This window comes from Suncus etruscus, chromosome 6 (assembly GCF_024139225.1).
Source record: "Suncus etruscus isolate mSunEtr1 chromosome 6, mSunEtr1.pri.cur, whole genome shotgun sequence".
Lineage (NCBI taxonomy): Eukaryota > Metazoa > Chordata > Mammalia > Eulipotyphla > Soricidae > Suncus > Suncus etruscus.
The window spans coordinates 49,813,468-49,840,113 of NC_064853.1; the positions used below are offsets into that span (position 1 = coordinate 49,813,468).

At 54.3% G+C, this 26,646-nt stretch overlaps 3 protein-coding genes across 3 annotated transcripts; all 3 read left to right on the forward strand.

Moving 5' to 3' along the window:
* The first annotated feature begins 372 nt into the window (after positions 1 to 372).
* CD164L2 (CD164 molecule like 2) lies at positions 373 to 3,538 on the forward strand. The gene is made up of 5 exons (XM_049775098.1): positions 373 to 513; positions 886 to 987; positions 1,085 to 1,156; positions 1,600 to 1,644; positions 3,390 to 3,538. Exons 1-5 carry the CDS (start codon positions 426 to 428, stop codon positions 3,536 to 3,538), a joined length of 456 nt encoding a protein of 151 aa, XP_049631055.1. The 5' UTR covers positions 373 to 425.
* A 3,596-nt stretch (positions 3,539 to 7,134) lies between these two features.
* On the forward strand, positions 7,135 to 12,227 carry FCN3 (ficolin 3). Its single transcript, XM_049774973.1, has 8 exons — positions 7,135 to 7,235; positions 7,415 to 7,510; positions 7,810 to 7,854; positions 8,039 to 8,065; positions 8,274 to 8,401; positions 10,530 to 10,659; positions 10,739 to 10,873; positions 11,878 to 12,227. Exons 1-8 carry the CDS (start codon positions 7,145 to 7,147, stop codon positions 12,117 to 12,119), a joined length of 894 nt encoding a protein of 297 aa, XP_049630930.1. The 5' UTR covers positions 7,135 to 7,144; the 3' UTR covers positions 12,120 to 12,227.
* Positions 12,228 to 13,695: 1,468 nt separating this feature from the next.
* On the forward strand, positions 13,696 to 26,486 carry MAP3K6 (mitogen-activated protein kinase kinase kinase 6). Its single transcript, XM_049775155.1, has 29 exons — positions 13,696 to 14,038; positions 15,231 to 15,370; positions 15,442 to 15,465; positions 16,127 to 16,317; positions 16,434 to 16,602; positions 16,904 to 17,010; positions 17,494 to 17,664; positions 17,763 to 17,875; positions 18,316 to 18,475; positions 18,655 to 18,817; positions 19,681 to 19,788; positions 19,898 to 19,947; positions 20,047 to 20,142; positions 20,261 to 20,348; positions 20,429 to 20,562; positions 21,073 to 21,200; positions 21,393 to 21,529; positions 21,989 to 22,094; positions 22,860 to 23,017; positions 23,104 to 23,296; positions 23,383 to 23,521; positions 23,779 to 23,938; positions 24,081 to 24,257; positions 24,933 to 25,038; positions 25,213 to 25,381; positions 25,467 to 25,579; positions 25,673 to 25,746; positions 25,996 to 26,072; positions 26,273 to 26,486. Exons 1-29 carry the CDS (start codon positions 13,696 to 13,698, stop codon positions 26,361 to 26,363), a joined length of 3,885 nt encoding a protein of 1,294 aa, XP_049631112.1. The 3' UTR covers positions 26,364 to 26,486.
* The last annotated feature ends 160 nt before the right edge of the window (positions 26,487 to 26,646 follow it).

The following is a 26,646-nucleotide window of genomic DNA, read 5'->3' on the forward strand; positions in this document are numbered from 1 at the left end:
GGGGTTACTCCTGGCTGTCTGCTCAGAAATAGCTCCTGGCAGGCACGGGGGACCATATGGGACACCGGGATTCGAACCAACCACCTTTGGTCCTGGATCGGCTGCTTGCAAGGCAAACGCCGCTGTGCTATCTCCCTGGGCCCATCAGCTGCTTTTTTTTTGCAGTTAGTTGTGAGCTGAGCTAGCGGGGCGTGCGGTCTGGAGGTGAGTCCTGGACCCCGACCCGCCACGCCCCCACCGCGCGCTCTTGCCACGCCCACATCTAAGACCACGCCCATATACGGGTGTCACGTCGCAGGTCACGCCCATCGACCACGCCCACCAGCCTCCAGTCTGTCGCTCGGGTCCCTCCGCTCACACTCAGTCCAAAAGGGACGCGCCAGCCACGCCAGCTCCGCGCAGACCCCAGCCCCGCCCCCGCGCCCATGGCCGCCCTGGGACACCGCACTTTACAGGCTGCGATCTGTGGCGGTTGCTGCTGCCTCCTCCTGTGTGCCCAGCTCGCTGTGGCTGGTAATGAGGGGCTGGGGGTCTGGTTAGAGGGGACAGGGGACACCCCAGAGAGTGCAGAGTTCCAGGGTTAGGGAGTGGGGGTTGTAGGGAGCTTTTTGGAAGTGAAAAGCTCCAGGTGTGTGTGTGTGGTGGACTGGAAACCCAGATGCAAGAGGAGGGTCCCTGGGTGAAGGAGGGGAAGGTTGTAGGTGTGTGGGACCATGTTTGTGGGAACTGCGATGGAGAGAGAAGAGCTCAGGGGAGGCAGGTCAGCACTTATGTGCAGCGTTAGGTGGGGGTTGCACTTGCTCGCCCCCCTAATCCTAGGTAAAGGAGCTCGAGGCTTTGGGCGGGGTGCACTGTTTCGCATGAACATCTGGCCAGCTGTCCTAGGGGGCTGCAAACACCTGAAGCTCTGTGAGCACTGTGTACAGAAGAACGGAGCTCACAACCTGTCTGGTTGCGTGTGGGAGCAGTGTCAGCTCCAGGAGCCAGGTAGGGTGGAGGTTGCCCTCCCACTCCACCCCTATTCTGAACCCCAAAGCCTTGGCCTCTCTCCTCAAAACCTCTGCCCTGCATCTACTCCCGCTAGGACACTGTGTGACTCGAGCTGAGGCAGTCAAAGAAGGTTGTTCCCTCTACAACCACTCAGCGTCCTGTTCAGGTGAGGGGCTCCCACTGGCCTGAACTGAGTTGGGGGAGGCAGCCGAGTTATCCCCAGCTTTTCCAGAGCCAGTCCCCTCTGTGGCCCGCGGAGGTAGGAATTAGTCTCTCTCAGACTGTGGCCTACACCCATGAGTGCTTGGATTCTGTTTTAGTCCTGCTTTTGTTCCTTGGGAAGACCCTTTCTTGGGCTTGTTTCCTCCTCTGTAATTGGTTCAGAGAGAATTGAGGGGAGCGCTGCCTGGAAGAGGTGGCATCATGGTACCATGTGAAGAAAGGGCACATCTAGTGCACAGAACTCGTGGAACAAGGGCTTAAAAGTATTCAGGGTGGTCCTAATACAGGAACCCAATTTGAGCCAGAGTCCAGCTATTGGCCTGGGTGGGGCCTGGTGGAGGGAGTTAGTGAGGAGACTAGTTTTTCATGGATTCTCCATCTTTTCAGCTGCCCACCACCACCCTACCTATGAGCCGAAGATAATGACAACAGGTAGGTGCTGGCCAGGTGTGGGTGCAGGGAGCAGTGGGGGGGGTGCAGCAGAGAGAGACCTAGGCTCAGGCATGTTCATGGCCTTAGCCCCTCGGCTGCTTCCTCAGAGCCACTTCCACATCTGTGAAATGGGTTGGCTAATGCCTGACAGAATCACTGTGAAAATTGTATGAGGCCCTGCGTTCCTGGTTCAGTATCTGATGCAGAGAAAGCTCTGGAAATTCCAGACACCCAGAGCAGCTCCTCAGTCCTCCCTTTCATGCTGGGGAAGGCTCAGACTACCAATGGGCCCGCTTTCGTCACTTCAGCCTCCAGGCCCAGAAGGGGTCACAAAACAGAGACAAGAACCCCACCCCTCACTTCCCACTGCCCCTCCAACAGGGGGTTGCTGACTTGGCAGGGCAGGTGGAAGAGGCTCTTGGTTAATTAAAGGCAGAAACAGGATCTCAAAGGCTGAATTATTGATGGCTCAGTTCCCCCGGTTTGAGCTCCACATCAGCTCAGGTGGCTCATTTCTTTTTCTTTTCTATTTTTTTTTCATTTGCATTTGGGGGTGTCATACCTGGCATTACTCAGGCCTTTCTCCTGGCTCTGTACTCAGGGATCAGTTCTGGCAGGGCACACTTGGTGGTGCCCAATATGTGGTGCCAGGGATTGAATCCAGGTCTGTGGTATGTAAGGAAAGCACCCTACGCACTGTACTATCACTGTGCCAGTCCCTCAAGTGACACTTCTTTTTTTGTGTGTGTGTGGTTTTTGGGTCACACCTGGTAGTGCTCTGGGGTTATTCCTGGCTCCATGCTCAGAAATTGCTCCTGGCAGGCACGGGGGACCATATGGGACACCAGGATTCGAACTGATGACCTTCTGCATGAAAGGCAAACGCCTTACCTCCATGCTATCTCTCCAGCCTCTCAAATGACACTTCTGATCTCTCTTCCGAGTCCCCTTCAGGGGCTTCTTGAGATATAACTGGGACTTCCCACTGTCCTTGATAGTCTCAGGCCCCTTTACATAATCTTCCTTCTTGGGGGAGACCTGACTCCTCACTGGGCCCCTGTCTGCTACTCCTGAAGGATCTGGCACCAGCATCTGTGCTTTGGGCACCTGGCCCAGAGCCTGACACCAAATCCCTGGTGGGAGGTTATGGTAAACTGGCACAGCTGGAGTCATGGGGACAAAGGCAGGCCACTGGACCCCTCAGGCTAGGCAGAGGGAAGGGGCGGGGACACTCTGTCCTAACAGGGTTTAATTTTGGAGAGGTCTGGCCACTGCCATTTCTCCCTCTATATAGATCACTCTCTTCTGTCCTCCTTTCCTGGCAGAGGAAGGAGGTTGTGGGGTGAGCCAGGTTTGAAGAGTAGGAATCCTGAAGGAGACACATCTGTATCTGGGCATTGACCCCCAAGACCTAAGGCTGAAAATGCCTTTGAAGTGAAGAGTTGGATACCTGAGTTCTGGGGGTCCCTCCTCACTCACTGGGCCAGTGTGAGACTAGGAGGCTGAAGGGAGCTCATAACATCTGGTCTGGTTGTGGGATGTGGGGAGAGGCAACCTGCTGCCCACACCCCAACCCTCCAGATGCTTCCCAGCTGTCCCCGGGTGTGGGGTGAAGTGCTGAGCTGGTTTGGGCTATCTGTGAGGACTCAGGCCTGCAGTTGACCTAAGCTAGTTTATCAAAGTGGGGCTGGATCTTCAACCTTTGGTGGTTGCTCTCACTTCCCCCCCCCCACTGTACCCCACAGAGAGCCCCCTAGGCCCTGAGAGCGGTGGACCTGAATTTGATAGTGCCAGCTTCATAGGGGGCATCATGCTAGTGCTGAGTGTGCAGACGATGATCTTCTTCATAGTGCGCTTCCTCAAGGCCAAGAACAACCCATACGAGACTCTGTGAGTACCTGGCACCAGCAGAGTCTAGGCCTCCCAACACTGCCTCTGACCCTCTGCGACCAATAGCCCAAAGGACCTGCCAACCTTCCCTTGGAGCCACAACCCTAGCCCCTCCTGCCTCAATGGGGCGCCTACTGCCAGGAGCCCAGGTGTGGGGGCCACACTGAGCCCTCTTGTCTCTCCCCTCATACTGCCAGCAGTGAGGAGACCCAGACCCAGTAGGTGAGATGCCGGCCGCAGTAAGGCCTTGCACACTGTCTGGGCTGTTGTGTGTGTGTGTGTGTGTGTGTGTGTGTGTGTGTGTGTGTGTGTGTGTGTGTGTGTCTGTCTGTCTGTCTGTCTGTCTGTCCATTTGTCCACCTGTCCGCTTTGCCTTTGGGAAAGGGAGCTGCTGGTGACTTGTGTGCTGTGTGCCATGTGCTGTGTCTCTGCCACTCGCCATCTGTGCTCTGAGGTCAGTCCTGCCTGTGACTGAGCCCTACTCTGATGCCCTCCCTGTCTGGTCCCTGTAGACGGACACCCCTTTAGGCCTGGATTCCACACTGAAGGAAAGTGGATGAAGAGAGAGCAGCCCACTGCAGCATGGGGGCAGGGGGACTTTGAATACTGATTCCTGGATGTGGTGGGCACCCAGCAGGTTCCTCACCTGCTACCTGACCACCCTCCTGCAGCCCAGTGCCCCCTCAAACACCTTTGTCCATCATCCCTCTAGATCCTCCTAACTGGCACTGGCTCCTGAACTCACCTGCTCCCCAATAAAGGAACTCTTTCCAACCCTGACTGCTTGTGCTGTGTCTGGGTCCTGTGTGGACTGGAGCTCGTGGGGGTGGGTGGTTGGGTGGTTGAGGGAGGGCTACTCTGTGCTCCACACATTCCAGCTGTGGTTCGCCATTGCCTTTGCCATATTTCATCTCTTATAGGGGATTCTCTCTGAAGTCAGTGATGCAGAGAAGTGAGTCCTTTTGTGCTCAAGGTCACCTACAGGACCGGGCAGGGCTGGGACTTGAGTCCAGGTCTCTTTGGCTTTAGAGTGAGCAGAACTGTCCCAGCACTCCTGCAAGGGCACCTTCCACTTTGCTCTTGAGTCTCAAATTGGTTCTCTTGATGAAGAGTCTCTGGGGTCCTCAGATGCCAGCCTGCTGCTTGCCACCTCCCTCCCCTCTGGAAAGCCCATCCTCACCTTCCTGCTTCCTGCATGCCTCCATTGCATTCAATCACAGCTTCTACCCTCTAAGGGTCCTCGCCTGAAGCCAGGCGCATATTCAAGAGTCTGACCCTGTGTTTGTCTGCTGAGGCAAACAAGTTCTCTCTGAGTCTTGGACACCAGTTTCCTCACTAGCATAATGGCAGGATCCATCTCAGGCAGATGTGGCAGAGTCATCCGTGCTTCATCCACCCTCCATCTGTGCAACCTTGCATCAAGCCTCTACACCCCCTTCCTGGCTCCCTGGGGTTCCCAGTGGTCCCTGCCGCTCTCTGACCTCCCACTGACACCCTCCTCTCCTCTCCTCTCCTTGCTCAATTCCTTTAGTGCGGCCTCACCCCTCCAGCTCTTTGGCTCTACTCATTACCCAGCCTGCCTTGAGTGGCAGCTTCTTAAGTGCTGGCAGGGATAAAGTCTGTTCCCTCTGAGACTGCAGAAGAAAATGTTCCTCCTCCTGCAGCCTTTCCACCCAGCCGAGGACAGTTCTTTATTGGATGGCTTCTCTTCTGAAAGCATTAAATGCCTGTAAGGAAAGGGCACTGGCAGTTTGAAATCCAACAAACCCACACATTCTCACATGCACACATGTGCGTGCACATGCACACACACATACAGACACACACACACAGAGACACACACACACAGAGTCTCTGGTATGCCACGACTAAGTGTGTATGTAAACCCTGCAACTAAAATGTGTGGCCTGATCATTAAGAAAGGCTTGGGAAGGGGGCAAGCAGGGAAGAATGACAATCAAGAGGCCTCAGGGTAGCTCTGTCTAGAGTTCGTGCTTGGAATATTGGATGCTGTGAGTTCCACCCTGCTAAGAACCATCCTTCCCTCTGGTCCCACTACCCAGAAATGACTATGATTATCACCATGCCAGACCTCTCTGTGCGCATTTAGAAGGTACACACACATTCGGTTTTTCTGGAACACTGAGTGGAATCCTGCTATTCATGTTGCTCTGCAGCTCTCCACTTTCACAGGCAATCAGATTTCTCCTTGGGCCGGACAGAGAGCAAAATGGTTGGGTACATGCATAGCATGTACCACTCAGTGTGGCCCTCAAAACAAAAGCTAACTACCTGAGGCTGGGAAGATCAGCAAGTAGGGCATGTGCCTTGCATTCTGCTGACCTCAGCATCTCATATGGACCCCCCCCCAAACAAAGCCAGGAGTATTCCTTAAGCATCACCAACTGTGCCCCCCCCCCAAAAAAAACCCCAAAATGAACCATCTGTCATGCTTTGCCAGACAGGGTGACTTGCAATGTCCAGTAGGTCATTTTCACACTGGTGACTGTAAGGAATGCTGTGACAGAGCAGCTTGTCTACAGAACATGGCATGCCATGAGAGAGTATAAGTGACAGACCTATACTATATGTAGAATGGCAGAGGTCTACCTCACTGATCCCTTCAGTCTGACAAACTCATCTCCATTTTCCTTGCATCCTTTCATACCTCAGTCCTCCCCATAACACCAAGCGTGGCATAAGGAGACCCTTAGGAGAGGGATGAACAAAAGAATAAATGAATGAACAAACACATTCTCCTCCCTATATCATCCAAAGGCCCTCTCAGCTCAGACTGCATCCCTCTCATCTGGACCATGTGGCCTCTCTCCCGTGCTTCCTTCTCAGTGTGCCCTACATGGCCTAGTCAAGGGATTGGCCTAGATTAGCAGCTGTTTCCAAGACCTGCTGGGAGCCTAGAGGTTGCATGAGAAGTCTTTGCCAAGGATGTTTCTCTCTAGAGGGGGCACTGGGCTTGGGCAGAATTTCTGTGGCTCTGAGACGATAAAGTCCTATCCCATCACTGGTCCTCAGTTTTTTCATGTCCATTCATTTAATCAATATTTGCTCAACATCTGCTCCATGCCAGGCCTATAGGACAGGGTCAGTCACAAGGATTGAGCAGGGACTGGAAGGAGACACGGCCAGGACAGTCTGTACTCAGCATAACTTTGGGTGTAGTGGGTGTCAATAGCTGTGAGTGGTGGCCTTTCAGTTCTGATAACAAGGCCAGGAAAGCTTGCGAGGTCACAGGACAGGCAGAGTGTCCCCAGTCAGGGAAGAGGGACCATTCCAGATGGAAGGCACAGAATGAACCACACTTTAAAAGAAGCACAAAAGGGGTGGGGATGGGAAAGAAGCACAAACCATGTGAATCCTGATGTCTGGAGTGATGTGGGGGATCCTGGAGGTGAGGACTTTCTCTTGGCTAGGGTGGGCAGGGATGGCCCCACTTTCTCGAGGCCTGAAGGAGGAAGTGCTGCTGCCTCCTGCTGGCTCAGCATGGGAGGAGTGTGCTTAAAAGAGGACAATGGCAGGAAATCTTGTTCTGTATCCTCCCCAAGCCTGACTCCTCTATAAATGAGCATCTCCCCCTGGGGGTGCCAGCAAGATGGATCTCCTGTGGACCCCGCTCTCCCTTTTATTCCTCTTGCTTGGGGGATCCGCCTTAGTGAGGACCCAGGAGCAGTCCAGCTGCACAGGTAGTGGTTAAGGCCCCCTTGACCAATTTCCTCCCTGAGAAATTTTCCCACTCAGTGTGAAAACCTGGGGCTTTCTATAAGTGGGCACAGTGGTGTCAACCAGTTTGCTCTGCGACCAGCACCCTGACCCACTTCTCCCTGCTCACCCTGAGCACCCTCGGCCCTGCCTCTCCCTGCAGAACCCAGGGAACTACAAGCCAGCAAAGTTATCCTCCTGCCCAGTTGTTCTGGAGCCCCAGGAAGTCCTGGGGCGAAGGGAGCTCCAGGTCCCCAAGGTAAGAGATGCCAGAGAGCAGGCGGGGGGGCAGGATGAGGAAGAGTCTAGCAGGGAGCTCGGACTGTCTTCAGGGGATCCTGGGGAAGGGCACCACAGGATGCCAGGTTCCAACTGGACATCAGGCATCCCAAGGTACTGTCCTCACATTGTGAATGGGTAAGTGTGACTCGAAGATCATAAGATCTTTTCCTGGGAACTAGGAAGGGTACAGCTGGGGGTTGGCATCTGGCTACAAGTATCTCACTGCTTTCTGGTCCTGGGCATGGTCTTGTACTTAAGGCCCCTCTGGGATTTCAGGGCCACCTGGACCACCAGGCAAGATGGGTCCCAAGGGAGATCCTGGTGAGTGTGGTCTGGGGGCTACTCTCTTTCTCTACTTCTGTTCCTGGGCTAGAAAGAGCATGGAGGCTGGGGGAGGCCTAGAGGAAGGGCCTGTGTATCCTCCATTCTGGTGGGTCATGAGAGTTCCCTTGGGAGATTCTTGTTCCTCAAAACAACACCCTTCTTTTCCTCTCTCCCGGAGCAGGAGAACCTGTGTTCAAGTGCCAGGAGGGTGAGACAGCGTTCCCAAAGACTTGGACTCAGCCTTGCGGGATGTGGTGGAATCATCGGGCTTAGCCCCACCCTCAGTGGAACATGCCTCAGGGCCTAAAGAAATTGAGGGGCACAGGGGTCCCCCTAAGGGCCCAGGTCCATACACCTAGGGAGTGGGGGTGGAAAATAACTTAGCTCCCCTGCTCAGTCCATATCTGTTTTTCCAGGCCCTAGGAAGTGTCAGGAGCTTCTGAGCCAAGGTGCCACCTTGAGTGGCTGGTACCACCTGTGCCTGCCGGAAGGCAGAGTCCTCTCAGTCTTCTGCGACATGGACACCGCAGGGGGTGGCTGGCTGGTGAGTGTCTTGAGAGCGCCCACTCACAGGCCAGGCCCCCCTGGACCTTTCTTCTTTGTGTCCCCTAGGGGGAGCCAGAGCCCAATGGAGCTCAGGCATTCTTGAGTTTATTTATTCCTTCACTGACAAATGTTTACTGAGCTTCTTGATGACTGAAACAAGTCTGAGAAGGCTTCACAGAGGATGTGTCATTTGAATGGGTTTTGAGTGCTGAGCAGAAGTTCTTTAGCCAGAAGAGATGCAGAAGGGCCCGGAGAGATAGCACAGCGGCATTTGCCTTGCAAGCAGCCGATCCAGGACCAAAAGTGGTTGGTTCGAATCCCGGTGTCACATATGGTCCCCCGTGCCTGCCAGGAGCTATTTCTGAGCAGACAGCCAGGAATAACCCCTGAGCACCGCCGGGTGTGCCCCCCCCCCAAAAAAAAAAGAGATGCAGAAGGACTTGCTAGGTAAAGGGAGAGAAATGCAAGGCAGAGAAGAATGCTTGGGAGGGAGAGGAGCAGGGAGATAGATATATAGCAGGTAGGACACTTACCTAACTTGAGGTTGAACCGGGTTTCATCCTAGGCATCACATATGGTTTCTGAAGCCCCACCAGGAGTGATCGCTGAGTATAAAGCCTGGAATAAGCTCTAAGAATAGCTAAGTATGGCCTCAAAAACAAACAAAGATTTGGGGAGGGAACCATGTGAACAAGTTCAGAGCAGGCACAAGTGATCAGCTTAGGTCTACTGATGAGGGTCAGCATGGATTGTAAGCTTTTGTGAGAAGGGAAGGGAATGATTGACAGGTTGCAGCAGGCAATGGGACGTCATGGAGGACTTTTAGGTAAGGGAGGAACCAGGTGAGACTTATATTGTTTATAATTAATTACTTAACTTTGATCCACACAAAGCTGTGTTCAGAGTGTACTCCTATTTGTGTTCAGACATCACTCTAGTGGTGCTCAGGGAAACTGAAGGGTGGAGAGACTGAAACCAGGTTAGCGACATGCAAGGCAAAAGTCATACCTGCTGTACTATTGCTCCAGCCTCCAGACTTACATTTTAGGAAGTAAATATGGGTTACACCTTGGAAGGTACTTTGCTCAGAGGGAACTCTAGGCTCTAATATTTTGATTCTTAATACAGTAAGTGACAGCAGGAACGACCATCTCTTGAAGAAAGGGGCTGTGTTTCTCTCATTTCAGTCTCCACAGGGCTTGCAAAACTTTGGAATAATTATAAGTGTTGGCAAAAGTCATTTAGAAGAACATCAATGAGGTAGTACAGTGTTTAGGCACTTGCCTTACATACAATTGACCCTAATTAAATCCTCAGTATTACATCTCTGAGTCTTGCCAGAAGTGATTCCTGAGTGCAGAGTTAGGAATACGCTCTGAGCAATGCCAGGTCTACTCCCCTCCCAAACAAAGAAAACTAACAAACAAACTAAAGCAAAACAAACAAAACTAGCAAACAAGCCAAAAATAGAAAGGGGGCAGGTTGATGACCAAAAGGCTGTGTACATGCTCTGCCTGTGGGACCCTGGGCTCCATCTCTAGCATCACATGGTCTCTGGACCACCCTAAGCACTGCTGGGTGTGGCCCAAAGTCCCCTACACACACCTCAAAACAAAAGGGGTCTGGGAAATGTAGCTCACCAATAGAGTACTTGCTTTGCATGTAGAAGATCCTAGTTTGATTTCTTGTACTGCAAAACAAAACAAAACAAAACAAAACAAAAAACAATGGGCCCGGAGAGATAGCACAGCGGTGTTTGCCTTGCAAGCAGCTGATACAGGACCAAAGGTGGTTGGTTCAAATCCCGGTGTCCCATATGGTCCCCCGTGCCTGCCAGGAGCTATTTCTGAGCAGACAGCTAGGAGTAACCCCTGAGCACCGCCGGGTGTGGCCCCAAAACAAACAAACAAACAAAAAAAAACAAGTCATAGAGGAAATGTAGAGTTCATTGACATATTCACAGGTAAAACCCACTTGGACTCATAGTAGCAATAAACTCTCACTACAAGATGGGTGCCCTCCCCCATCTCACACCGTGCTTACTCTCAGCTACCACTGATCTCCACTTCTGGTCTGATGTCCAGCCTGGAGTAATGGTGGAGTTTTAGCCTTCTCTGGTTTTCTAGGTGTTCCAGAGGCGACAGGACGGCTCTGTGGACTTCTTCCGCTCTTGGTCTTCCTATAAAGCAGGATTCGGGAGCCAAGAGTCAGAGTTCTGGCTGGGGAATGAGAATCTGTACCAGCTTACTCTTCAGGGTATGTTCCTAGGGGGACCCTCCTGGAGATATTCGAGGTACTCAGCCTCTCAGACTCCTCCACACACCCATCCTCTCAGGTACCTGGGAGCTGCGGGTGGAGCTGGAAGACTTTGAGGGCAACCATACCTTTGCCCAGTACTCGACCTTCCGCCTCCTGGGAGAAGCAGACCACTACCAGCTAGTGCTGGGCAACTTTTTAGGGGGCACAGCAGGTGAGTAAGCCTGAGGTGGGTTCCCAGAAGGATCCTCTCCTGCATTGCTATGACCTCCATGAATGTTCCAGGACAGCTTCTTCCCTGTGCAGGTCTCAATTTCTTTTTTTCTTTTATTTTTTTGGTTTTTGGGCCACACCCGGCGTTGCTCAGGGGTTACTCCTGGCTGTCTGCTCAGAAATAGCTCCTGGCAGGCACGGGGGACCATATGGGACACCGGGATTCGAACCAACCACCTTTGGTCCTGGATCGGCTGCTTGCAAGGCAAACGCTGCTGTGCTATCTCTCCAGGCCCAGGTCTCAATTTCTTCATGAGATAAAGGTATAGGAATGAAGAATTTGGACTCTGGAGACAAACAGCTGAGGTTAAAATTCTGTAGGATTTCCGGTGTTGTTTTGCAGTGCAGGGATCACCCAGGGCCTCACACATGCCAGTGTTCCCTTCTACCATTCAGCCACATGCCTGGCTTCCTGTCCTTATCTAATTAAGGAGACTTTCTTTGGGCAAGGCCCTTTCAAGGAAGAGCCTCAGTTTCCCTCTCTCGGGACATGGAGTCAGGGATGGGGGGGCTGTGATGGCCATTGGAGATGCTATTGAATGTAAGCATGAGCAGTTTCAGAAGAGGAACCAGGAAAAGTTTTTTTTCAAAGAAGCTTCAACTGTTGAGGAGCAACTTCAAAGAAGGAAGTGGTTATGAGGAGGTGCTGGGGAGGCACCCATTTTTCTGCAAGGGCATCAGAGAAGTGCCCCCAGCACTCTGGGGGCTGGCACCAGCAGAACACAAAGATGCTGGAGAGAATTCAGGGGTTCTGGGAGGAGTGGCTTTGGAACCGTAGTCCTGCATCAAAATCCCCAGGACTCCTGGGACCAGCTGAGGGTCCTTGGGCAACCGGCTGTCCCTTGTCATGCTGATAACACTCAGTTGCTCTGTAGCTCTGGTGAGAACTCTTCAACAGTGCTGAGGAGGGTGCCAGCCACCAATGTGCCTCCTTCTTCCTCCCAGGAGACTCACTGAGCTTACATGGAGGGAAGCCCTTTACCACAAAGGATGTTGACCATGACACCAGCAGCGGCAACTGTGCTAAGATTGTTCATGGTGCCTGGTGGTATGCAGCCTGCTATAAGTCCAACCTCAATGGGCGCTACGCAGTGTCCAAGGCCACCGCCTACGCATATGGCATTGACTGGGCTACAGGGCTTGGCGTGGGCCACCCTTACCGCAAGGTTCGCATGATGATCCGCTAAGGGCCCCTGGCAGCTGGCACGCTTATCTCTCCTGCACAGTTTCTGAGCCATCCGCAACTCACCCTCTGCATTCCTGTTCATGTTTAAAAATAAAATCATCTTAACCCTTTCTGGAGCTGAGTCTCTTTCAGTTACGGGTCAGAACTTAGGAGGGCAGAGCAGGGACACAGGCTCCAGGTCCATCCAAGGAAACCTCCTGTCCACTCAGGAAGCCCAAGGTGGTTCTCAGATGCTTCAACGTCTGGGGGTGGGAACCAAGGTGAGAGGAGCATTTGGATGCTGGGGGACTTGGGAGGGATTCAAACACCCTCCAAGGATACCAAGGGCCCTCTTAGTCTTGCAAGTGGACAGTTTTATGGTGGGATCTGCACAGCTCTCTTGCCCTCTCTGTTGCCCCCTGCCTGTCCTTGCCTGTACCTTCTTTCACTCAATCTCTTGGGTAGCCAGATTTCAGGTTGGGAAGTTGTGGTAGATCAGGGACTGAGGTTCCTGAGGTTCTCTCTCTCTCGGTTCCTGAGGTTCCTAAGGTGTTCTCTCTCTCTCTCTCTCTCTCTCTCTCTCTCTCTCTCTCTCTCTCTCTCTCTCTCTCTCTCCTCTCTCTCTCTCTCACACACACACATCTGGCAGTGCTCAGGTTTTACTCTTGGCTCTGAGTTCAGGGATCACTCCTGGTGGGCTGAGGAAGTGGGGGAACCAACCATATGTGGTGCAGGGGATTGAAAGTGGGTCAGCCAAGTGCAAGGCAAATGTCCTACGTGCTGTTCTATTGTGCTCTCTCCAACCGTTCTTCTTTAGGTGGGTACAGAAATATTTGCTGGACTTTTCACAGTTCTCAGAGTAGAGGTCAAAGATCAACATGGTTCTACAGCCTTGGAGCTGCTTTATTTTGGGGAGCACACCCAGCAGTGCTTAGAAGATAACTCCTAGGGGGTTCCCAGGGCTTCATAGGGCTCCAGCCTGCAAAGCATGCATTCAGCCCGTTGAGCTCTCTCCCTGGCCCTTCACAGAAGATGGGGTTCGCCGGGAAGCGGGCCTGGGGAAGAGTCCAGGCTTTAGATGGGGTCAAGCTCCGTGCTCTGGGGAGGGGCTGCGAGTCGCACCTCTTCCCTAGCGGTGAGCGGGGCATATCGGGGCGCATGCCGGTTGTTGGCCAGCCGGGGCACGGGCTGTTCCGGAAGCGGCCGGGCTCCGAGGTTCTGGCGAGAGAGGAGGAGGAGGAGGAGGAGGGCACAGGCGAGTCCCGGGCCGAGGGTGGGGCTTTCCCTGCCGGCTGGGAAAGGGCTGGGCTCAGACTGCCAGGGAGGACTGGAGGGCGGGCGCTGCCCTTGGGAGACTGGGTGTCGAGGGCAGCCACACCGAATCCTGGACCCCTCCACGTGCCTCGGAGCCCCGGAGCCCTGGCACAGCTGGATGCCCTGGACTGGGCCCCGTCTCAGATTCCCGGAGTCCACACTGCGAAAGCTCTGGACTCCAGGTACCGAGCGCGCTCCAGGGTGCTCCGGGTTTGCAGACCCAGTAGCAGCAGTCTCCGGGTCCCGAGACCCCCGGCTCCAGGGTGCCCAGGGGCCGGGGCCCGATGCCCGGGCCGTGCCCGCGGCCCGAAGTCCTGGAGCGCGCTGGCAGCTGCTGGCAGGACCCGCTGGCCGAGGCGCTGAGCCGCGGGCGACCGCACACGGCGGCCCCGAGCCGGGGCTGCGCGCGAAGCCGGCCGCTCCGCGTGGTCTACGTGCTGACCCGAGAACCGCAGCCCCTGCCCGACGGCCAGGCGCCCCCCCAGGCCGAGCCGCCGCCCCTGCGCTGCCTGCGCGAGGCCTGCGCCCAGCTGTGCGGACCTCGGCCCCGGCCGCAGCTGCAGAGCCTGCCCTTCGCGACGCTGGCGCTGGGGGACACCGCGGCCCTGGACTCCTTCTACAACGCGGGTGAGGGCGTGCTGGGCACCCGGGGGGGGCAGGAGGGCCTGGACAGGCAGGTCCCCGAGACCCCGAGGAGACCCCGCATCTCTCAAGTCGACGGGCTCGGGCGCAGCAGCGAAAGCGAAATTAAGGGGAGCTTGCCTGGGCTGGGCTCCCTGGGACTGCAAGTTCAGAGGATCTGGATCCGCATCCGGATCCGGGACTCACTCAGGGCTGGGGCGTTCTGGAGTCGGCACCCTAGTATGAAGCGGGGCTTCAAAGGTTGGGGCGAGGCTGAAAATGGGGTAGAGAATGCACCTCAGGAATGAGACAGGTTGGAGAACCAGTCTCTGAATGAATATCGCGCGGAGACCAGGGGGCGGATCCTGGAGGGTGGAGCTGGACCAGGTCGTGAAACCGTGGTGGTCTGTAGTTCAGGGCTCTGAATCTACTACTTCTGAGCTTTGGGGTGGGGGGCGGAGATAGAAAGAGAGAGAAAGAGGAGTGAGAGAGAAGAGAGAAGAGAGATAGGTAAAGGAGCCACTGGTTCTGGGCTCGGGGCCAGTGAGCAAAGGTTGAGTGTCCCCAGTAATTTTAAAGGATGGGCAGATGGGGTGGGGCCTGCCCGTGAGGGAAACGCACCGCCCTCTACCACCCCAATTTATTTGTCATTCCAGAATCTGAGGACATGCTTGATTATAGAGTTCTAACCTAAAAATGAAGGCTGGCTCGGACTTGGAGGGCACATTAGAGCAATAGACATAAATGACAGATAGATAGACTGACTTACATCAGCTATTCAGTCCCATGCTGAGTTACCATCAGACACAGGAAGCTTCGTGTAAACACATACAGGCAGGGTCATGCATACTGCTGGGGCCAAACCCTTTTGAGAGATGAGATTGAAAACCCTGGAAAGATAACTTCTGTGCTTGCATAACAAATGACAGGATTGGAACCAGCGAGGCGGGACAGGGTCTTCCTTTCAGAAAATCTGGGACCAGTGGCACAGAGTTCCACTCCTCTGCAGTGTCGCAGAGAGCATCTGTGGAAGAGGCAAGGGCCCCTCAGAGAGGACATTGAGGCCTGGAATAAAAATGGGTGCTGCTGGAGTCGCATGGGAAGGAGAGCTGAGCCGGGATGGATCTCTGAGCTCTTTCCCCACCCTGACCCTCTGGGCTTCGAAAGCTCAAGCCTGCACTCGCCTGTGTGCCCTCAGATGTGGTGGTGCTGGAAGTGAGTAGCTCCCTGGCGCAGCCCTCGCTCTTTTACCACCTGGGCGTGCGTGAGAGCTTCAGTATGACCAACAATGTGCTTCTCTGCTCTCAAGCTGACCTTCCAGATCTCCAAGCTCTTCGGGTAGGAGGGCAGGCAGAAGGCTGGGATGGGACCTATCTAAACACCAGTAACTAACTGTCTGTCCCCTGCAGGAGGACGTTTTCCAGAAGAACTCGGTGAGCAGAAGTCACTCCTTCATCCTGACCTCCATCTCCTTAGTGGACCCCCAATCTCCCCGAGGTCTCTTTATGTCCGTCCATGTGATCCTCTGTCCCCTACTGTTCACTTCCTTCTGAAGTGCCCCCCCTTTTTTCGGGCCACACCCGTTTAATGCCCAGGGGTTACTCCTGGCTAAGCACTCAGAAATTGCCCCTGGCTTGGGGGGATCATATGGGACGCCGGGGGATCAAACCTCGGTCCTTCCTTGGCTAGCGCTTGCAAGGCAGACACCTTACCTCTAGCGCCACCTCGCCAGCCCCTGAAGTGCCCCTTTCTTGCCATTCCCATCCACAGTGTCCACCTCAGCCCTTCTTTTTTTTTTTGTTTTTTGTTTTTTTTGTTTTTTTTTTTTTGTTTTTGTTTTTTGTTTTTGGGCCACACCCGTTTGACGCTCAGGGGTTACTCCTGGCTATGTGCTCAGAAATCGCCCCTGGCTTGGGGGAACCATATGGGACGCCGGGGATCGAACCGCTGTCCGTTCCTTGGCTAGCGCTTGTAAGGCAGGCACCTTACCTCCAGCGCCACCACCCGGCCCCTACCTCAGCCCTTCTATGCTGCATGCTAACGTGATGCTGACCTCTGGCCTCCACCAACTTCTCCTTCCCTCTTTCTCCTCAGGATTGCATTGGCAGCTACACCTTGATCCCCTATGTGGTGACAGCCACTGGTCGGGTGCTATGTGGTGATGCAGGCTTGCTGCGGGGCCTGGCTGATGGACTAGTCCAAGCTGGGGTGGGTTCTGAGGCCCTACTCACACCCCTGGTGGGCCGCCTTGCCCGCCTACTGGAGGCCACACCTACAAACTCTTGGTAATCAGGAGCTGTTCAGGGGAAGAGCAGCCCGAGGAGGCTGGTAAGGGTCCTTAGGTGGACTGAGGGAAACGCCCCACCCACTCTCTCCTTCCCTGCCTTGGCATGGCCACCAGTGGTTACTTCCGGGAGACCATTCGCCAGAACATCCGGCAGGCCCGAGAGCGGTTCAGTGGGCAGCGGCTGCGGCAGGAGCTGGGGCGCCTGCAGCGGAGGCTCGACAGTGTGGAGCTACTGAGCCCTGATATCCTCATGAACCTGCTGCTCTCCTACCGCGATGTGCAGGTATGGCAGGCACAGAGATACTGGCATTCTTTGGTCTGTGGCTTTGAGCAAATTGTGTGTCATCCTGAACCCCGACTTCCTTGCCTATGAAAGGGGACAGCTATGCCACCATTTCCCAGGGAAACTGCAAGTGGGTAGGTGGGGGGACAGAAGGGACTCTCTTTTGTGGGGTCCACACTACCTGCCAGGCCTCAGGCATAAGCAGAGGATGGTAGGAGGGGTACCAGCACAAGGCTTCACTGAGGGGCTGGGACTGGGGAGGGCACAGCAGGGGCCATTAGATGTGCTCCCTCTCACGCAGGACTACTCAGCCATTATTGAACTGGTGGAGACACTACAGGCCTTGCCCACCTATGACGTGACTGAGCAGCACAATGTCTGCTTCCACTATACATTTGCCCTCAACCGGTAAGTGACAGCAAGGCCCTGGGGACAGGGTTCTCTGCTATGTCAGGTCATTAACAGCTGCTCTGGTACCCACAAACATCCCCTGGTTCTAGCTGTTCTGTCACTGTTGTCCTGTGGTCCCTATCGTTCTGTTATTGCTGCTAGGATTGGGTTGAGGTGGTGCTGCCCTGAGAGTGAGCATAGCTTTTTTTTGGGGGGGGGCTGGGTCACACTCAGCAGTGCTGAGGGGTTACTCGTGGCTCTGCGTGTGCAAGGCAAACACTTTACCGCTGTGCTATTGCTCCAGCCATAGCTCTTTAAGGTCTCTGCTCCCTGGAGGCTTCAGAGCAGGCCCCTCCTGTTCTGGGGTCACTATCTTTAGAAAGGTGGATGTGGCTCCTGTTTTCAGCTCTTCAAAGACTCCCTCCTGTTTAGAGTCAGGGGCTCCTGGAAAGAGCAGCCATGTCTTGGGCAGGTCCCCAGTTTGGTCTTCCCCACCCCTAGAAGGAACAGGCCTGGGGACCGGGAGAAGGCGCTGGCTGTGCTGCTGCCACTGGTCCAGCAAGGGGGCTCTATTGCACCTGACCTCTACTGCATGTGTGGTCGCATTTACAAGGACATGTTCTTCAGTTCTGGCTTCCAAGATGCTGGCCATCGTGAGCAGGCCTATCACTGGTAAGGGACATAGCCAAGTGGACTGTGGGCAGAGCCAGTGGGCAGTAGGATGGGGCTGTGGGCATTAGTCAAGCCTGAGTCCACCTGCTCTGCCCCAGGTACCGCAAGGCCTTCGATGTGGAGCCCAGCCTCCATTCAGGCATCAATGCGGCAGTGCTGCTTATTGCTGCTGGTCAGCGCTTTGAGAACTCTGAAGAGCTCCGGCTCATAGGTAAGCCCCATCCTCCATTCCGCTCCCTGATCTCGCCACAAAGGGAGAGAGCAGAGAGAGAGAGCTGGGACTGTCTCCCGTAAGTTTTGGGGGCCACATCTGCTGGTGCTCAGGGGTTACTCCTTGCTCTGTTCAGGAGATCATGTGGTACAGGAAACAACCCAGGGTTCTTGCTTAAAAGAAAGTGCTCATCCCTTTAAGTTCTCCCTGGCCCCGTGATTTGAAAGCAAGGTCTGTTTGAGTCAGTGTGTAAGGAACAGTATGAGGTGACAGAAAACACTTTTTTGTTTGGAAAAAAAAATCATACCCAAGCCTTCACCTGAGCTTATGTTCTGCCCTGGGGTTCTGCCATGCCTATTTTCAGTCATGTCAGTACTGTAAATGCCATGTGGTCCATTACCTGCACCCACACTCACAAGGGCCATCACCCTCCCTCCCAGGCATGAAGTTGGGCTGCCTGCTGGCCCGGAGAGGCTGTGTGGAGAAGATGCAGTATTACTGGGACGTGGGCTTCTACCTGGGAGCTCAGATTCTCGCCAATGACCTCTCCCAGGTGGCACTGGCTGCAGAGCAGCTATACAAGCTCAATGCTCCCATATGGTAAGTGGCTCTACTGCAGGCATGGCCTGGGAGCTCTATCTACTGGTATTCTAGTCTGAATCCAAGCCAAAGACCTGGTCTTTCCCAGGACAGTAGCCAGGCTATATCTAAGCTAGTCTCCTCTCCCTACCTGTGCTAGTTGGTGCCTGCACAGAATTGAGGACAGGCTGTGCCCACAGGTACCTGGTGTCAGTGATGGAAACCTTCCTGCTCTACCAACACTTCCGACCCTGCCCAGAGCCCCAGGGAGGACCCCCGCGCAGAGCCTACTTCTGGCTCCACTTTTTGCTACAATCCTGCCAGCCACTCAAGACATCCTTTCCCCAGGGAGAACAGTGCTTGGTGAGGCCCAGGAGCATAGGGAGAAGGGGTATGGAGCCTGGACTAGAAGAGGGAAGGCGCTATTTTTCTTTTTTCTTTTTGTGTGAGGGAGCACACCTGGCAATGCTCAGGGGTTACTCCTAGCTCTACACTTAGGAATTACTCTTAGTGGGCTTAGGGCAGTGGTTCTCAAATAGTGGGGTGCCCCCCAGTGGGGTGCGAGGTTCTGTAAAGGGGGGCGCATTTGACCTCAGCAAACACTGTCATAACAAGCTAAGCCCCGTGTTTATGTCTCTGGAGCTGAGAGTTGCTGCTTCAAACCCCGCTTTGAAAAGCTATCATTGCAAAATGTGCTCATGTAGCCATTAATCCAAACATCACCTCTGATGAAAAAATCAGCTCAAATTATTTTATATATTTTTGTTTTGCAGGTTAAAGTTTTTTTTTTTTTTTTTTTTTTTTGGTTTTTGGGCCATACCCGGCGGTGCTCAGGGGTTACTCCTGGCTGTCTGCTCAGAAATAGCTCCTGGCAGGCACGGGGACCATATGGGACACCGGGATTCGAACCAACCACCTTTGGTCCTGGATCGGCTGCTTGCAAGGCAAACGCTGCTGTGCTATCTCTCCGGGCCCGTAAAGTTTTTTTTTTTTAAATAAAGATACTATTTACAATCGCACAGGGGGGGCGCGAAAAATGTTTTCTTCTTACTAGAGGGGCATGACAGAAAATAATTGAGAAGAACTGGCTTAGGGGAACATATGAGATGCTGTGGATTGAATCCACACAGGTTGGCTGTGTGAAAGGCAAGCGCCCAAGCTGTTGTCCTATTGTCTGGTCCCTAGCAGGTTCCTCCTGACTAACATATCTCTCCTGTTTCCTATAGGTGCTAGTTCTGGAGATGAACAAGGTGCTGTTGCCCACTAGGCTGGAGGTTCAGGGCACAGAGCTAGGGAGCACAGTGACTCTGAGCTTCATAGAGCCGGAGAACCAGGTGAAGCTCTGTGGATCCCCCCTCCCAGCTCTTCACCCCTCCGTGCCACTTTTCCTCTGCCCACTCCTGCTCCGGTCCTCACATACACTCACACCACTTGTCTTCTCAGGATGCTCCGGCCAGCAGGACATTGCCAGTAGCCTCCATCTGCGGTGTAAGGTGAGAGACTAATCCTGGGACATCCCCCCACACACACCCCAAGTACTCAGGACAACACAACAAACTGGCCCTTCGCTGGGCCTCTTCCTCTCTGCGCAGCGCTTCCAAGTGGGACGAGCGCTGCTGCTTCCTCTACTGTCTCCCGCCAGCTCAGGACATGCAGCTCTGCTTCCCCAGCGTCGGGCACTGCCAGTGGTGCGTGGCTTTGCTGGGCTGGGCATCAGTGGGGGCCGGGAGGCTGGGCGGGGCAGGGGCACACCCCACCAGACCTTGGAGGGAACGATGTCCAAGGTCTGGCCTCCTCCAAACTCAGGTTCTGCGGTCTGATGCAGGCTTTGGTGACAAATCCCGATTCTTCAGCGCCTGCTGAGGAGTCCGAGGGCGTGAGGGAGGTCCTGGAGGTGAGGAAGAGGGCTGGGTGTTCTGGGAGCCGGGTGGGCTGACGACTTTGCTAACCCTTCCCCACCATGGGTCCTGGCAGTTTGATTACGAGTACACGGAGTCCGGTGAGCGGCTGGTGCTGGGCAAGGGCACCTATGGGGTGGTGTACGCGGGCCGCGAGCGGCATACACGGGTGCGCATCGCCATCAAGGAGATCCCTGAGCGCGACAGCAGGTGGGTGGACTGGAGGGTGAGGGTCCGAGGGGTGGGGGCACTGGTTTAGAAGGTCCTATGGGGGCCCAAGCGATAGTACAGCGGTAGGGCATTGGCCTTGCACGCAGCTGATCCAGGATGGATGGTGGTTCAAATCCCGGCATCCCATATGGTCCCCTGAGCCTGCCAGGAGAGATTGCTGAGCATAGAGCCAGAAGTAACCCCGGAGCGCTGCTGGGTGTGACTCAAAAACTAAAAACAAAAAAACAAAAAACAGAAAAAAAAGAAAAACAAAAACAAAAAAGAAAGAGGTCCTGTGGTTGGGTGAGGGAGGAAGGAACGGTGTTCCGGGGCCAGGCCATGTGGTGAGAACATTAACAAGAGAATTCCAACCCAGAGCATGCAGGCCTCTAGTCCTGAAGCAGCTCAGGGAAATTCTCTTGCTGGCCGCCCTCTGGCCAGGGCTGGGGGGCTTGGCAGATAAAGGGGAGTGGTCTGGCTAGGATTGGAACTGGGGGCCTCTCTGCCCAGGTTTTCTCAGCCCCTCCACGAAGAGATAGCTCTGCACAAACGTTTGCGCCACAAGAACATCGTCCGATACTTGGGCTCAACCAGCCAGGGCGGCTACCTCAAGATCTTCATGGAGGAAGTGCCTGGAGGTGAAGGAAGGAGCTAGAGAGGGGTGGAGAATTCAGGGAAAGATGAACCTTAGCGTTTGTGTGGGTGGGTAGTGCTACCACAATTAGCTGAGTAGGTCATTGATGGTGTCTGCATGCCTGGGCATTGGGCAGAGAGTTATGGGCTGGAATAAGGTGGGTGCCAATAGTGAACTTGGACTACCTGTGGCCCAGGCAGTCTGTCCTCTTTGCTGCGGTCGGTGTGGGGACCCCTACAGGACAATGAAAGCACCATCAGTTTCTACACCCGCCAGATACTGCAGGGACTCAGCTACCTACATGACAACCACATTGTGCACAGAGACATCAAGGTGAGCCCAGGATGGCTGCTCTGTCCTGGTCTGTGGGCTGGAGCCACAGTGGCAGACAGTGGCAGGTAGTTTTGCCTAAGAGCGCATGCCCTTGCACATGGCTGACCCAGGACAGACAGTGGTTTAATTCCCGGCATCCTATAGGGTACTCAATGCTTGCCAGAAGCGATTACTGAGCACAGAGCCAGGAGTAACCCCAAAGGGATGCCTAAAGAAGGAGAGTGGTTCAATTAGATGCCAGCTCCTAGGGGAACCCATGGGATGATGGGGGAGGAGGCTGGTAAAGTCAGGGTCAATCTGGAAATTCCCAGGGTTGCTGCTCTCTGGTCATTGGGCTTCACCTAAATAAAGTGGCCACAGGTCACCCCTCCTTCTTTGTGGGTCTCTGAAGAGGATCAGGTCCTGTTGCATCACAAACCCAGCCTGATGCTCACAGACTTCAATGTCCACTCTGCTCAGGGGGACAATGTACTAATCAATACCTTCAGTGGGCTGCTCAAGATTTCTGACTTTGGCACCTCCAAGCGGCTAGCAGGCATCACACCGTGCACTGAGACCTTCACAGGTGAGAAGATGGGAATACAGACCTGGGTGGGAGAACTCTTGGGCCTGTTTAGGGAGCAGTATTTGTTTCTCCCAGCCCAGAGATTGAGCCCTAGGGAAATAGAACCCAGGAAGGTACAGAACTGGAATCCAGGGGTAGAAGGAGACAATGTTAAATCTGGCCTCAAGCTCCAAAGCCAGGACACTGGAGAGATGTTGCAAACATGCAAACATCGATGCAGGAAATAATCCATACACACTAAAGAGGGTGAAACAGATTCAGAAGTGGCAACATGTAAGCCTTCCACTCCTAAGAAGCAGGAAGCTCAGTGGGAAGTCCGGAAATGCAAGAGAGCATTTTTCTGAAAACTGGTATTTATTAGGAAGAATCCAATAACACCCAAAGGTGGAGATTAAGTAGTCTAAACACCAACCCAAAGTACTATATTCAAAGATGTTTTCAACCAATGAATAACAAGGCATGAGTGGGATGGCGTTCGACTAATCCCACAAGGCGATTTAGAATTAGAGCTTGGAGATCTGATGAAGTGAGGTTTTGTGCCTAAACTGGAACCCATGAGCATTGTGGGCTAATGTGGGAGATGGAGTGTAGAATAGGTGCTGCTATCTAGACTGAATAATGGAATAGGCTGTAAGGGATGAGTCAACCAGGAGAGGTGACAAGTTCTATCTCAGATGATGGGGTTCAGAGTAGATACAGGAACCAGAGGATGATAAGGCCCCTGAGTTGAGAAAGGCTAGATAATCATTACTACTACTGTCCTAGGAACCCTGCAATATATGGCCCCAGAGATAATCGACCAGGGCCCTCGGGGGTACGGGAAGGCAGCTGACATCTGGTCACTGGGCTGCACTGTCATTGAGATGGCAACGGGTCGCCCGCCCTTCCACGAGCTTGGAAGTCCAGAGGCTGCCATGTTTCAGGTAAGAGCACTCCAGGTATGATGGAGGCAGTCTCTCCTCAAATACCTCTGAACCTGACGCTGTTTGCTCTTCCTATCCCCTTCCAGGTGGGCATGTACAAGGTGCACCCACCTATGCCCAGTTCTTTGTCAGCCGAGGCCCAAGCCTTCCTGCTTCGAACTTTTGAAGCAGATCCCCACCTTCGAGCCAGTGCCCAGGCACTATTGGGGGACCCCTTCCTGCAGCCTGGGAAGAGGAGCTGCAGACCCGGCTCCCCACGATGTGCTCCACGACCCTCAGGTACTACTTCAGTGAAGGAAGGAAAAACAGGTGAGGACAGAGGCGCTGTGGAGGTTGACAGGCTGACAGACTTGTATCTCTCTCAGATGCCCCCTCTTCCAGCCCCACTCCTTCAGCTGACTCGACCACCCAGTCCCAGACATTCCCGCGCCCTCAGACACCCTCTCAGCACCCGCCCAGCCCCCCGAAGCGTTGTCTCAGCTATGGGGGCACCAGTCAGCTCCGGTGAGAGACAGGGTTCTCTGCAATGGATTCCCTGCCTTGGGTTTTGCCCTTGAGCACCTGCGCATCTCAATAACTTGCAAGAAGGGCATTTGGTAACAACCTCCCCGGCTGCTCTTATTTTTATTGTGCTGCTTCAGTGCTGGGCTCTTGTCTTTTATTTCTGTGAAGGAAGCATCAAAGAGCCGTGACTGAAACTCTTGGTGCAGGGGGCTGTTCGGTCTTGCTGCCTGTCCTCCTCCAACAGCCTTCACATCTAGGGTCCCCGAGGAGCCGCGGGCTGAAGAACCAGTGTCTCCTGAGGAGAGTTCAGGGCTAAGCCTGCTGCACCAAGAGAGCAAGCGCCGGGCTATGCTGGCCGCAGTGCTGGAGCAGGAGCAGCACAGCCTGGCGGAGAATCTGCGCCTGGAGCAGGAACAGGTGGGCGGCCCGCCCCGGCGCCCCCTGGCGGTGGAGCAGGGCCAGGACTCCCGTTGATAGCCTTGCCCACCGAGCCTCACCCACCCCTCCAGATCTCATAGCTTAGGTGCGAACACCTGCAGGACTAGCTCTTCCTTTTCAGGATTCCTGCCTGGGCAAGAACCATGTGCAACAGCTACTGCGTTGCCTCGGGGCACACATCCACACTCCCAACCGCAGGCAGCTGGCCCAGGAGTTAAGAGCACTACAAGGACAGCTGCAGACCCAGGGCCTTGGGCCTACCCTGCTGCAGGGACCACTCTTCGCCTTTCCGAATGCGGTAAGGTTTCTTGCAGCAGGCAGAGCAATAGTGCAATGGGTAGGGTGCTTGACTTGGATGCAGTCGACCCAGGTTTGATTCCCCAGCTCTACAGATGGTCCTCTGGGCCTGCCAGTAGTGACCCCTGAGTAAGCCCTGAGCAGAGCCAGGTGTGGCCCAAAATCAAAGAAACAAAATAGAAGGGTTTCACAGTAAGGGATGCCCAATGAGGTAGTTGGGTGGGCTCGCTGGTGTTTGGGACTGTGAAAGCACTTGATGTTGCAAGACTCCATATGCATCTTGTCCAGGCAGACAGCTGTCATCGACAAAGAGAGAGCTACCCAGTTATTAGCTTCCCAGCCCCACCCTTGGCCCCAAGTCCACCCACTCCATTTGCCTCCAGCAGAGTATTTATCTTTTTGTTGCCCAGAAATGAGCACAGGGCCTGACTCATCTCTACCACTGAGCTACATCCTCCAACCTGGCAAAATTGACTTTATTTTATTTTGGGACCACACTCGGGTTGTTTTTAGCAAGGTGCTAGCTGCCTGGATTCCAATCTGCGGCCTCCAGCACACACACAGCATGAGCATTCGGCTTTTGCAGTATCTCCCCAGCCCTTGGCAGAGAGATTCAGACCTTTCCAACTCCATTCCTAGAGGCTCAACTGTCTCACGTCATGCGTCTTCCCTCCAGGTGAAGCAAATTCTCCGCAGGCGCCAGATCCGCCCACACTGGATGTTTGTGCTGGACTCTCTGCTCAGCCGCGCAGTTCGCGCAGCCTTGGCGGTGCTGAGCCCAGGTAGGGGAGTGGGTGGAGCCTGCAGGTAGGCGAGGGTGGGGCTTCGGGGGAGCGTGGCCATGCAAATAAGGTCGATAGTGGGTATGGCCAAGGCGGGCTCTAGGCTTTGGGGAGCCTTCACTCTCTGGGCCTCTGGGTCCCAAATGGGCATTCTCACCCCACTCTTAATTGAAGAGATGAAGGAAGAAGCAATCCCTCTGAGGTTAGAGGATCCGAGTAAAGAGGCACCCGAACCAAAGCTGCCAGAGACCTCCGACCAGCCCAGCACACCCCCTACAGAATCGGAGCAGGGACCCCCACTTCTGATGGTACAGCTGGGCCTCTTAAGAGAAGAAACTGATAGGTAAAGCTCCTAGAACTCGCCCATTGCCTCATGAGCTCCGTCCATGCCACCCTTTCCACTGCATCCACCTTTCACACTCCAACAGACTTCGAGATGCCCTGGCTGAGAAGGAACGTGAGTGCCAGGCCTTGGTGCTACAGGCTCTCCAGCAGGTGGAGGGGCAGGCTGGGAACTTTGCTGTGGCCTCACCACCCTCAGGTGAGCAGGACCAACTGGGACATACTCACGGTGGTGGGTGTGAGGCAGAACATGGCAAAAGACACTCTGGGCTCACACCTGACTTATTGACAGCTGCTTCGCTGGGGGACCAGAACCTGGTGCAGTGGTTACAGGAACTGAATGTGGATTCAGGAACCATTCAGACGGTAAGGGGGAAAGTGCTGGCTGGCTGTGATCGCAGCAACCCCAAACTCCATCTTTGCCATCTCTCAGCACCTCTTACTTTGATGCAGAGAATGTAGGAGGGGCGAGCAGGATCCTCTACCCAGCATAGATAAGAACCCAAGTCTGGAAGGCTGTGATCTGCTTCAGTGAAAGCTGTACCTGGAAGTCTAGGCACAGTTTTCTCTGATTTTCTGCCCCATTTTTGTTTTCCGCTTTTTGTCCACAACCAGCTCCTGAGCCACAGCTTCACCCTCCACCTCCTCCTGACCTGTGCCACCCGAGACGACCTCATCTATACCCGTATCAGGTGTGTGCTGGGCTCCCCAGGCATGAACCACACCTGTGGCTTCACACTACCCTGTAGTGACAGGCTGGTCTGGGTTGGTCCTTGGAGACTAGGGCCTCTAGGATCCTCAAGGACAGATTGGACATTGGGCAGACAGGATACCAGACAGATCTCAGGGTCCTTCTTCTGGTGGAGTCACATAGACCCCTTCTACATACCAGGGGAGGGATGGTGTGCCGCATCTGGAGAGCCATCTTGAGACAGCGAGCAGGATCCACAGCAACAACCCCCGGCCCCCAGGAGGTGAAGTGAAGGCAGCAAAGGCAGGCAGCCACACCGAAGGGCAGAGGATGGAGAAGACCCCATGGCACTGACAACACCCCACAACCAAGGAGCAGCTAGAGGAGACTAATGTGATCTGGGAACCAACCAGAACCAAACATGCAGGGAAAGACTATTAAACCTAACACTTTTGTACTCTTGGGTCCTAGTCTGGTCAGCCTCTAAGGAATGGGGTGCAGGGGCTACCCATTATTAGGTCTTTAAGTTTTGTGCCTTTGCCTGTTCCCCTTCTATCCCTGGCTCTTTCCTGCTG

Bases quoted from the DNA above. Each gene is read 5' to 3' on its own strand.
- CD164L2 (XM_049775098.1), top strand. From the start codon at position 426: ATGGCCGCCCTGGGACACCGCACTTTACAGGCTGCGATCTGTGGCGGT. The intron at 514-885 runs GTAATGAGGGGC...CAGCTGTCCTAG, and splicing joins TGCCCAGCTCGCTGTGGCTG to GGGGCTGCAAACACCTGAAG. The intron at 1,645-3,389 runs GTAGGTGCTGGC...TGTACCCCACAG, and splicing joins GCCGAAGATAATGACAACAG to AGAGCCCCCTAGGCCCTGAG.
- FCN3 (XM_049774973.1), top strand. From the start codon at position 7,145: ATGGATCTCCTGTGGACCCCGCTCTCCCTTTTATTCCTCTTGCTTGGG. The intron at 7,855-8,038 runs GTGAGTGTGGTC...CTCCCGGAGCAG, and splicing joins GGGTCCCAAGGGAGATCCTG to GAGAACCTGTGTTCAAGTGC. The intron at 10,660-10,738 runs GTATGTTCCTAG...CCATCCTCTCAG, and splicing joins GTACCAGCTTACTCTTCAGG to GTACCTGGGAGCTGCGGGTG.
- MAP3K6 (XM_049775155.1), top strand. From the start codon at position 13,696: ATGCCCGGGCCGTGCCCGCGGCCCGAAGTCCTGGAGCGCGCTGGCAGC. The intron at 17,665-17,762 runs GTAAGGGACATA...GCTCTGCCCCAG, and splicing joins CGTGAGCAGGCCTATCACTG to GTACCGCAAGGCCTTCGATG. The intron at 22,095-22,859 runs GTGAGAAGATGG...CTACTGTCCTAG, and splicing joins GTGCACTGAGACCTTCACAG to GAACCCTGCAATATATGGCC.